The 12330-nt window shown below is 34.4% G+C and overlaps 2 protein-coding genes across 4 annotated transcripts; one reads left to right on the top strand and one right to left on the bottom strand.

Moving 5' to 3' along the window:
* Nucleotides 1-501: 501 nt before the first annotated feature.
* LOC123703449 (protein arginine N-methyltransferase 9-like) lies at nt 502-3455 on the bottom strand. Its single transcript, XM_045651445.1, has one exon. It carries the CDS (start codon nt 3293-3295, stop codon nt 1097-1099), a length of 2199 nt encoding a protein of 732 aa, XP_045507401.1. The 5' UTR covers nt 3296-3455; the 3' UTR covers nt 502-1096.
* A 440-nt stretch (nt 3456-3895) lies between these two features.
* Nucleotides 3896-11974, top strand: LOC123701533 (zinc finger protein 208-like). 3 transcript variants are annotated; one of them, XM_045649043.1, is made up of 6 exons: nt 3896-3953; nt 4075-4241; nt 6597-6729; nt 6821-7925; nt 8089-8917; nt 9008-11974. In XM_045649043.1, exons 2-6 carry the CDS (start codon nt 4122-4124, stop codon nt 11690-11692), a joined length of 4872 nt encoding a protein of 1623 aa, XP_045504999.1. In that variant the 5' UTR covers nt 3896-3953; nt 4075-4121; the 3' UTR covers nt 11693-11974. The 3 variants fall into 3 exon arrangements, with proteins under 3 accessions (XP_045504999.1, XP_045505004.1, XP_045504994.1); XM_045649048.1 differs by having other exon boundaries at nt 3901-3953; nt 4078-4241; XM_045649038.1 differs by lacking the exon at nt 3896-3953 and having other exon boundaries at nt 3964-4241.
* Nucleotides 11975-12330: the final 356 nt, after the last annotated feature.

Here is a 12330-nt window from a genome sequence, read left to right as displayed (position 1 = left end):
GGACACGGGACTTTTATGTACGAAGTCTTTAGAGCTTATTACTATAGATTATTAACAATTGAATTATTAGAATTTGCGCAGCGCCTTATTGATAATATTTATATTGTATTTACTAAATTTTATAATTTATGCGAAATTGTGTTTGTCAGTCTTTCACGTCGCAATGGAGCTTTTTATATGATTCTTGCTCGAATTTGACGTTTAGGTTTTATGGCATTCAAATGCCTTAACTATAAATGTTTCAAGAATAGAAAAAATTGCATCACGAGGCACAATTTGAACCCGCGTCTTTCTTTCTCATTTCTGAGAGAATAATCTCAATAGATGGCGCGGAGTGTCCCTTAGATCACATTTGATAAATATATATATATATATATAAATAGTATGTTCTGAAAGAGTATATGAATTTTTCTATACTTTGATTTTAATTGATTTTTGATTTTTTGTTCCAGTACCAGAAAACAGTCATGGCAGGGTGATTAATATAATTAAACAATGTAGTTTGTTTGAATAAAATTCTTTATTACATATAACACTTATTGTAAACATCGCCAAAAAGTTCCTAGACATGGTATACAGAATTTGATACTAGAAGTCTTCAGATTTTATCTTCTAATACAACTAATTACAATTATTATCATATATTAATTTAATAAACTTTATTAGACATCAATGAGCATATATTTTTTAGGTATAAATGTGCTACAATTAGAAAGAACAATTTTAAATTATTATAATATTATATAATATGTGATAATATTATATTAATGTTCATATCATATTATTATTCATGAATAATGTAATTTAAAATTGTGTGTTAATAAATATTGAAGATTATCGATATGTAATCAACCTTTGAAAATCTTAGACAAACAAGACATTCAGAAGAAAACATCCATAGTTCTACCATACAGCATACATAGACAATATCTGGCTACACCGTTTCTAAACTTTTATGGCACAACAATCATTTAAAGATATAACTTACAATGTAAACTTTAACATTTAGAAGTGACTAGTATTTTCTCTCTTATATCTCTTTTACCCCATTGATTCCAGTTTAGTATTTCATTCACCTTAGGCCATTTATCATGGTTTATGTTGCTTCAACATCCAGCATTAATTTGAATGATCCATCCGTATCAACACAATGCAATATGTTAGCAATATCACCTTTCTTCATTAATATATGAGGGTCTGCCAAGAACGCAGTACCATCTATAAAACTTCCAGGCCTCTTAGTACTTATTTCTCCCATGTTCTCCATCAATTCTACATTAAACCAGCAGAAAACACCATTAGCATCTTCAGTTCTTAAGATACCAACATTAATCACATCTGATGCCATATTCATACATTCTCCTAAATCGACTGGGTCAGATAATGGAATGTGGTCTAGAAGGGAAAAATCAATGCAGAAGCATTGTGACGCTTGATATTTATTAATATGTTCAGCTATCTTGTAGTTACTGACATTCCTATCATCAAGTCTGTTAGTGACATCAAACCAGTCACATTTAACAATCTGTGCCATTAGTGTTATTCGTGAAGGTAAGAATAGACCTCCAGGATGTAGGTGGTTCTGTCTCAAGTAATGGCTAATATCCTTATATCGTAAGTCTATATCTCCAGCAACTTCTAGAATATTGCAGAAGATAGCATGGTATTTATCTTCATTAAAACTGTCTCTATTCCATGTGGTCCCATATAAAAATGTTATCTTGCTTTCATCAATGCCATTAGCTTTAAAAACTTCATCAAAGAATTGCTTATCCACCTCAGACTTCACACAACAAACTAGGGATTTGGCACCTCTCTTTAACATTTGTAATCCAAATATGGGAAATGGACTTAAATCAGCAATGCTCATATCAGACATTTCTGTTAACTGACCCAGATACACGCACGCCAGTCCCAAGCAACTCATAATTTTCTTCATGTAATCAGTATCATTTAAGAAGCGCATGATTTCTGTTGAAATTCTAGTGATTTTAACATTGCAGTCCGGTACAAGTGCTATTCTACCGGATTGTAAGGTAAATTTATACACTAATCTTTGATCATCAATCACCTTCTTTGGTATGTGATCAAAAAATATTGCATGATCCCATGCAGTAGCTCTATTGTCAGATCTGGGGTCAGTTGTGAGTTTGTATTTGTCTGATAAAATTAAATTGAACCACCCAATAATAGTGCTCAGCTCGCCACTCTGATTTACAGCTAACTGCGTGATATAAGGCTCTGTATTCTTAAGTTTATCCTCTATACTGTTAACATCATTGAAATCTACAGACATTAAACATTTTGGTTCAGTTATATATTTTAGAGTTTTAAATAAGGTGATGTCTTCACAATCATATGTTTCATCAAATTGATAAGTATGGACAGTTAATGATGGTATATTCAACAGATCCTTTGCAGCTTGACATAGCTGGTATTTGTCAATCAGATATTGACATTCAACACCCATAACATAGAATTGAACAGATGCAGGTAGAACTTTTGCATCTTCGTGAAGCAAATTCTGCCATGCGTGATCTAGAGCTTTTAAAATATGTTCTCCAAAGAGACCGGCATCAAACAACTCTGTGACGAGAACATTATGCATTCCACCAATATCAAAATGATTCAAAGAAGTTGAAGTTTTGTTTACAACACTAAATTCAATGTTCACTGCATTATCATTTAAAACTGCATTGGATAGATTGGCCATAACTTCAGAACTGTCACAAGCTGTTATAGACTTGGGGTTGCATTCGCTAGCATACAGAGAAAGAAGGCCTGTACCAGATCCTAAGTCTAGAACAGTATCAGTGCCTTCGGAAATAAGATCATGTATTGCAGCGCGATAAGATTCGTTGCGTATTTTATCATTTAACATTTTAAAGTGCCATCGTTCAACCATCAGGTTTTTTACGGAGTTCAGGTTCTTTTCTGCATTTACAAAGCCGGCATCGATTTTAAGAGCTCTTTGAAAGTGAAACCACGCTTCGGAGTAGAAACCAAACTTGAAGAGATATTTTCCGACATCATTCAACAGGTACATGTTACCAGGAAATAAAAATATGGCTCGCGAAAAATTACAAAATATGTCGTCAATTTTATCTCCTGCAGCTAACATTTCATTTAACTTGTTGATTACACTACGAAATTCGCGTTCGTAAAGATTCTTTAAGTCTGGATTCTTTTCAAAAGCCGTTATATACATATCAAAGGCTTTTGCATAACATTCGTTTGAAGAAAGTTGTCGTCCATAATCAATGTATTCACGTGCATTTGAAGTTGGGGTGCCCATTTCTAGAATTTAAGCGATAAATAGCACTTACTAAATTTTAAAGTTTATATTATAACGTATCTATAAAATGTAATTTCTTCTAATCACAGAACATTCACAGAAACACTATTTCTACGATTTGGCGTATGAACACAAATAAAAACAAACAAATTGGAAATGTCAATATTTTTGTTACGTTTGTTTTTTATGTCCCTTTTTGGTCATTGATACATGTCTTTTAATTCAATATTAATAATTAATAATTTTAGCAATTATTAAGGTGTGTGTAGGTATATTATCTGTTAATATTATTGTAATTATTGAACATAATGTTTATTTCTAAAGAAAAATTGCCTAAATAGAACTAGAAAATTTTTAAACTAACAATCTCACTCAGAACAAAATATTTTAGATGTCATATATAACAATATTCAATTATTTCAATACATTTAGATAAATAAACTGTCCTAAACTATACAGTATAATATGTTAAAAGTCTTTTTTGGCTTTATATATGTAATGAAACTGTTAAAAATTATAAAATATGCTTAAACTTCTTGGTATTTTATTTTATAACAGGTAACTTTCATCGACCTAAGTTCGATTCTTATGAAGTAAAATGTTCTGTGATTTGTGAATGTGATTCGTGAAATCAACGTGAATTGGAGTTTACCGGCTTGTAAGTTGTTTGTTCGATCATGTTATCATAGTTTCTCACTAAACTTTATTAATTTATTATAATTTAAATGCGTTTAATCACGAGGCAATGTTATTTGATAATAGTTAAAGATCTTTATCAGCAGATGTGATGTTGGATTGAAATGAAGTTGATTGTGAACAAATCAATATGGCACTCAAGCTTGGAAAATGCAGGCTTTGCCTCAAGCTTGGCGATTTCTATTCCATCTTCACGGTGGACAACAATTTGCAACTCGCCGAGATGGTTATGGAATGTGCGCGGGTTAAAGTAAGTAGCTTGTTATCAACTTTCAGAAATACGAAACCGGGACAACCATCTTGTTTCTTCCAATGCATACCTTATTTGCTAGATCATATTTCACAGATAGTCGACTTCTTTCTTCATCAATTACATCAATAATTGCATTTTTATTATAAGCTCTACCTTCTTTATCAAATATATTTAATTGTTTGTCTGATTTGTTAAATTTTTCAAAATGTCTTGTTTCTGCTTCCATCTTATTGGTACCAACAATTTAATTCATCTCGAAATTCATCACAAAAACAATCATAATGATTTCTTTTGATATTCATAAATTAAGGCCAGTAATATTATTTCTATAAATTTTTGATAAAATTAATTTCTCAATTAATAAGATTGGTTTAAAGTTGATCAAATTCCCTTTTACTGTCTAAATGGTTTATTAAGTTATATGATACCAGTAGTTAGTACTTAGTTATCACAATTTTAAAGGAACACTTGAATGATTTAAAAGAAGAATAAAAATACAATCTTAACCAGATTTATAGGACAGTTTGAACTTGGAGAAAGTGAAAATTTCAAAAACTTGGTTTTTGAAATGAATAGTCACTCACATATTAATAATTATTGACAATAGTTTGGTAACATGATTTCATCTTATACCTAATAAGGAATCCTAGTTGACTAGGTACTAACAGATACTTAAATGATTTGATAGAAATAACTTAAGGCATTATTGAATAATAATTAATGCACTTTTAAATATTATATTCTTTCAATTTTAAATATATCCAGTCTAAGAACAAAGTTTTAATTTTTAAATCATTGTGTCTTTGGTCAGATTAGAACATGATTTTATTTTGTTCGATCGAACTCTCATGACTTAGTTTTATGAATTATCTTCTTAGAATTAAAGTGAACTGTTTGATTCTTAAATCTGTTAATATATTATTTACAATTGTATACTTCTAATCTTTGAAATCCTTATCTGAAATCTGACTGTCGTTTACAAAAAAAGAGTTATATCCGTCTTTTAAATTTTTATCATTTCTTAATCTTACACTGAAAAAAAAAAGAAACAATTAATAATCTTTACTCAGATTTTTATTAATTTTATTTTTTCTGATTCTACTCTGGACTTATATTTATTACTAACACAATGTTATACTGTATCTTGAACTTTTACATCTTGTTTGTTGTCTTCTATTCTTATTCAGAACTTTGCTTCAACCCTTTAAAAAATTTCATTCACTTTTTTATCCTGACCTGCTCTAGTCCTTTTTTCACTTTCTTCTTCCTTTAGTTTAGTCCTTTACTTTTTGATATTTTAGTTAAGTTAGACCTCCCCGTCTTGATTTCTATCATTTTTTGCATTTAAAATTTAAATTTGTCTCTTTTGATTATGCTTTTTGTCTTTATTGGTTTTCTTCAATACATATTAGCATAATCTTATGTTAGTGTTTTTTTATATTTCTGGAATTTTTTAATTAGTAATGGGGATAATGCAAATACCAATGTGAGTAATGAGAGGATTTATTTGTGAAATATTTTAAGGTATGAAGGTGATGAAGTGCATTCTCTTCATTTCATACTTTCATAATCTCCTTGCCTTAAGGGTCAGTAACTGCATATAGATGGATTGATTTAACTTCCTTTTTTGTTAGATGTTGGTCTACTAATTGTATGTCTACATCTATTTCATTATTTTAAATTTACTCTGAATTCATAGCAAATATTTTATTTTTGCTAGGCATTTTGTTTGTCTTATTATCAACGCTCATTTATTATAAACTATTAAAATTTCTAATCTTATTAATAATATTTTCGCACTTTCCGTCGCATTGCAATCTCTAGTCTTTTTATTGATGACTTATTTTACCTTGTTCTGGTTAATCTAATTTATGATCTGATTTCTGTTTCCACAATTTTTGTATACAGGCTTCCTAGATTGCTAATGTATTATTTCAATTTTTAACGTATTCCTGCTTGAACAATAATATTTTTTTCTTACGCTGATTCAATGTTCGAGAATCGAGATTGGGTCAGAAGGAAATAATTATTTAACAAGATTGCAAATAAGACTAGTTATATTGAGGAGGTAGCCATGAATCATATGTTATGATGATAGACTTCCAGATGGTCATACTGTTTTAAAATCAACGATTTATTGGTCGCGCTTTTAAAACGAATTTAGAATATAAAGTGCAATATGAGTTTTAAGGGCATTGTTAGATATTATTATTGTTAGATGGGATTGATTTATAAATATGTTATTCTTTATTGATTGAATTCCAATTCTTTACACAGTCGTCGGATGGCTCGGATCTATGAAGAGTAGGCGTAGGCTTTGGTTATCTGTAAAATGATTGATGACTTTTATAGATACAAGAAGGCGACGGTCTCCCCGATAAAATATGCAGCGAATGTATTCAAAAGTTGAGCAGTGCGCATATTTTTAAACAACAATGTGAAAGGTCGGATCAAGAGTTGCGACGTAATTATGTTCCACCACCAGGTCAGTAGATCGATTTGTAGTTGCGGCATTATATACTGTGTTTCTCAAATGTTAAAATTATTAACATTATTAAATAATTATATCATTTTAGGTTTTAGTTCAACTCCACCACCTATTGCTCGTCAGAGCAGTGATTCCGCCTTCTCAACGGACGCTTCTAAACCCTCTTCGTCCTTAGAAAGTAAAGTAACACCCGCTAGTAGAGTGCGCAAGAGAAGCGGAGAGAGCATCGGTAATACATCTAACAGTAGCTTTTCCCACGATTATCAACCTGGCACTTCCAAACGAGTGGAAGAACTGCGAAAGTCTCAGAAAAGACGAAAAGTTCGTGATGACGTCAGAGACGACTCAGATTTTGAAGATAATAGCGCATCATTCTATTCTGCCGGGACAGACTCTGATGAACCGCTAGATTTCAAATGCGATGTCTGTTCGAAATCCTTTAAAAGTTACATTAGCATGTCTGCACACAAAAAAAGCCATAGCAAAAGAAAGACTGTGGTACCTAAGCAGCCTGTAGCTCCGCCTCTACTCAGCACTCCACCTTTACACAGCACTCCGCCTCCGCAAAACGACGCTCACGATGTCGAAGATGTTTCTAAATGTGAGAAGTGTGGCAAGACATTTAAATTGAATATAATGCTTAAGAGGCATGTGGACGTGTGCGGAAAAATTGAACTCGATAAGGAGCTTATGATTTCCTTAGAACCTATTGATGCTGTGCCGATAAAAAACAAAATAGACTGTACAATGTGTTCGACAAAGTTTAAAAATATCGAGAATTTAGAAAAACATATGAGAGTCTGTCACGCTGCAGTTCTTAAAAAAGAAACACCGGCAACACAAATCGAAAATGGGAAAATTTCTGTTCCTTGTTTTTATTGTCGCAAACCATTGAACGATTATTATTCCTACACAGCACACTTTCGTGTGTGTCCTAAAAGAGACGATTCGCTTACATTTGTGTGCCCAATTTGTAATAAATCGTTGGTGAAAAAAGCTAGTTATTTCTTGCATTTAAAAGCACATTTCTTTCCCGTAGCTACTGTAAAAAAGAATGAACCCACTTCACCCAATAATTTTTCATGTCGCTTTTGTTCCACAAAGTACCCTAGCCAAGAAGCTCTTATTGCGCACTTAGCTACACACATGAGCAATACAGAAGCTGTTGAAGATGTCGGCGATGAAGAATCACGGTAATTCCTTTGAAATTGTATGTCTATTGCCATATTTTGGGCTCCGGATAAAGTCAACTTAATAAATCTGCATGATTTTATTAATTGTTTTTGAAGGTCTGTTTATTCCCTACATTTTATCCGAATTTAAAATTCCTATGTTTTATAATCTTTAAAATTTCAGGGCTAGTACTTTGGATGATTCAGCTTCTGCACATTCGGAATACAACTCATCAATAAGGAGCGGACCATACAAATGTGAAATATGTGGAAAAGAATTTAAATACAAAAAAGCCCTATCTACTCATGCGGCTAGACATGCTGAAGATGTTAATGTAAAAACTGAACCACCGGACAGAGACACTTCTGAGTTATTGAGCCAGTCGATGAATTATGATCAATCAAACCAGTCCGATTCCGAATCGAGCCACGGAGAAGAAGACAACACGTGTGATATTTGCGAACGTCAATTTTCTTATAAACGTCTACTCATCCAACACAAGAGAACCAAACACAACATGACCTCTGGAACGAAGAGAGCGAAGATAAATCTCAAAGACTGCGCCGTTCGCTGTCTCATTTGTGACTTGGAAATGAAAGTGAGCGCGATATATGAGCACAATCAGAAACACATATCGGCGAATATAAAGCCGAGAAATATGTACACTTGTATGGAATGCGAGCAACAGTTCAAGAGTTGTAGCGGACTCGCGAGTCATATTAAACTGGTGCACAGATTGCATATGAAGCAGCAAGCGCCGAAGATCACGGCGCCAACGCCGGACTTGGCGGATTTTTGTGAAGTCGTTGTGACAAAGGCGGAGCCCCTGGATTATGTCCAGAGTCACAGCGACTTTGGGGAGGCTTCCGCCGGGACTGCGCCGGGCGTGTTCACATGTCCCACATGCAATAAAGTGATGCCCACGCTCATTTCACTGAAGCGGCACATGAATTGGCACACTAATGTCGGCAACAATATTGAGAAGAAACTCGAATGTTTCGTTTGCAAAGAGGTAAGCATTTTCTTTACATTATCGTTCTTTCATTATCTTTGCAATATAAAACAATGTCAATAAATTTATGCCTTTTACTTTTGTTCACAGACCTTCAGATTCAATTGTCACTACAAACTACACATGCGAGAACACTACCATGACACTAATTTAGATCCCATACATCTGACTTGTCCGATTTGCAACAGAAAGAGCAAACACTTGCGCGCTGCGCAAGCGCATATGAACTATCACAAACAAACCCGCTTCCAGAATAAAGATTATGAGTGCGCTATTTGTAAAAGAGTTTTCCAATACAGAAAAGTTTATCTCTCACATATGGCCATACATTTTAAGCGCGGGGAATCTGCAAATAACACGATAATAGGTTCTGAACTACCAAACACGGCCGACAAAACAGTTTTTGATGGCTCTCATACGTGTTCAATGTGCGGTAAAGTGTGTGATTCGGAAGCATCGCTCAAATGTCACATGAGTTGGCACAAATCGAAGACGTTACTATTCGGTGCGCGGCATGAGTGTGAAATTTGCACTTTGCGGTTTACCAACAAGAGACGCCTCGAACTTCATTTTCGAACCCATTTCGAAGATGATAACGGTCCGTTTAAGTGTCATATTTGCGGTAAAGGCTTTATCGCAGAAGATTACTACCGGAGACACGTCAAAGGTCATAACTTTGACCATCAGTCTCATAAGAAGAGGATTGAGAAACTCAGAAAGGACAAAGTAAAGTGTCCAATTTGTACAAGATACTACCCAGACTTGGTGAAGCTTATTCGTCATCTAAGAAGAACTCACCCCGAAAGTAAAATGATTAAAGACGACCCGGATGCTCCCCCGCCTATGTACTATCCGTGCAAATTGTGTGCTAAGGTCTTCTTAGATGCGCGACGTCTGCAACACCACGAAGAGGCTCATCTTCGGAAACCAGAGTTCTTCAAGTGCAAGTTTTGTGGGAAGAAAACAATTTCGCTGAAAAGTCATCGCATTCACATCAAAGGACATTTGACGCAGAAATACATTGACGAACCTCTGAAGTGCCCTCACTGCGATGATACATTCACAAGAGGCTATGACTTGCATTATCACTTGAGAGACGCACACGATATAGATGAGACATGGATTGCCGATCGAAAAAATGCAGGCCTCGATGGACCTCTGAAAGACCTGCAATGTTCTATATGTTTCAAAATACTCGCATCTAAAGGTAATTTCGAACGGCACATTGACTACCATAATTCGCTACGGTGCAATTATTGTTTCGATTACTTCAGTACGCTGAGATTCTTGGAAGGCCATCTTGCGTTCAGCTGCGAGAAAAAGAAATTGATTGGTGATACTGAAATATATCCTAGAAAAGTGAAATGCCATGTATGTTACAAGGCATTCCACATTCAAGTGAAGTTAGACTGCCACATGCGAACTCAGCACGGCATTAAGTCGTTCAAAGAAGCTTCAGAGAGCAAAAAGGAAATTGTATGTGATTATTGTTTTAGAGTATTTGAAAATCCGGATGCCCTCAGTACACACAAGCTTTATCATAGGACTATAGGGTACTACGGATGTCTTTACTGCAGCAGAAAGTTCAACACCATGACAACATATAGAAAGCATAAGAATCATCACTTATCCCAACATAATGTGGAGAATCCGACAAAGTGTGAACATTGTGATGAAACATTTGTGCAGTTCCGCGAATTTATTTATCACATGCGAGATGTTCACGGCGACAATAAAGAGTGGGTCGTGCTACCGAAAGATTCTATTGAAGAGAAATGTAATATTTGCAACAAAATTTTTTACAATCTACACAGACACCTCGCATATCACGAGGAGAATAGGTGCAAGAAGTGCGGTGAATACTTCTTTTCGCGGGTCGACTATGACAACCACATTTGTCACATCGATAGTGACGATGAAGTTTTGGAGAACGCGGAGAACGATATTCGGCCGAAGTATGAAGAGTGTCAGTTTTGCTTCAAACCTCTCACGCTCAAAACTAAAAAGGTACACGATATACTACACAAAGGATCCGGTTCTATATCGTGCAGATTTTGTCCTCTCAAATTTAAAACAATTGACGCGTTCAATATACACGCGTTTTCTCACCGAAGTAGAAAATATAAAAAACACCCGATTCGTTGTCGCATTTGTCGAGAGGCGTTCGTTAAATATGGGCCTTTCATCCGTCATATGAAGAACGTGCACAAGTCGACCAAAAAGATGCATTACCGGACCACGATCAAACCGGAAAAATGCGTGGTGTGCTCGGGGTTGTTCCCGAATTTGCACAATCATTATCGGGCGCATTTGCAAAATCAATGCCAACAATGCCGGAAGTATTTTACATCATCGAAACTGTTTTCGCAACACGCGTGCGACAAAGAAGACAGTGATCCATCGAAAGTGTTCACGAGTGACGCGAACCTGCCACAGCTGATCAACTCTTATGTGCCCGTAGATGAGAAAGACGACGAAAAGTTTTACGGTTATGAAAGCGAAAATGCTGAGGAGGAAAACGGGGAATTGCCTCAGAATAACGTCAATAGTCATATTGAAGATCCTCAGAATGAAGATAGTCAGAATTCCGCGGATACAGCCGAGAGCACGATACATGAGATGGCTCACGCGCCAATAATATCTGACGTGCTCTCTCTGTACCAAAAGAAAGAAGCAGACAGCAATGAGAACAAAGATATAGTTGAACTCACCGATGATGATTCGGTGGGTTTTGAAAGTAATATACTTACGGTAATTACTATTGACGACGATTAGTGTTTATCGAGGTTTTATTATTATAGTCTAGTTTAAAGTGATTAATTGTAAGATTTTAGATTATTGAAGGCAGTTATTAGGATATTAGAGTACTTATTGACACGTTTCAGAGTACAATTATTACAATATCTGATTTTGCATTTAGTTTAGTACCTAAATACCAATATAAATTACAATATGCTTTTGTAAATAACACTTATATATTATAGCAATTAACTAGTTGTTCCATAAAAAAATGTGCGTGTACTAGTATACACATGTAAGAAGTGAAACTTCTTTTTCTAAAAATTTACTATATGCAACTTTACAGAAATATGTCGAGTCACTCGTGGTAGAGATAAGAAAAAGATGGCGCGTAATTGAAAAATGTTACACTAAATTTTTTTCCAACCCCGATAAAAAAGTTTCACTTCAAAATGTCTTATACGTTTAGATTCTGCTAGTTACAAACATTTATTAAATAAAAAATGAATACTAAACATGATTCTCATGTATTTTTAACTTGTAAGTGTGCAGAGTTGTATTGAAAATAAATATAACTGTTTAATTTGTGACTATATTTTAAATTAGGAATCATGTTATTTTTCTTTTGGTTAAAAATCATTTTCCATTATATTAATTTAGGCCAGTAATTTATG

The sequence above is a fragment of the Colias croceus genome, chromosome 2, assembly GCF_905220415.1.
Source record: "Colias croceus chromosome 2, ilColCroc2.1".
Classification (NCBI taxonomy): Eukaryota; Metazoa; Arthropoda; class Insecta; order Lepidoptera; family Pieridae; genus Colias; species Colias croceus.
This window is presented reverse-complemented; position numbering and strand designations above follow the sequence as displayed.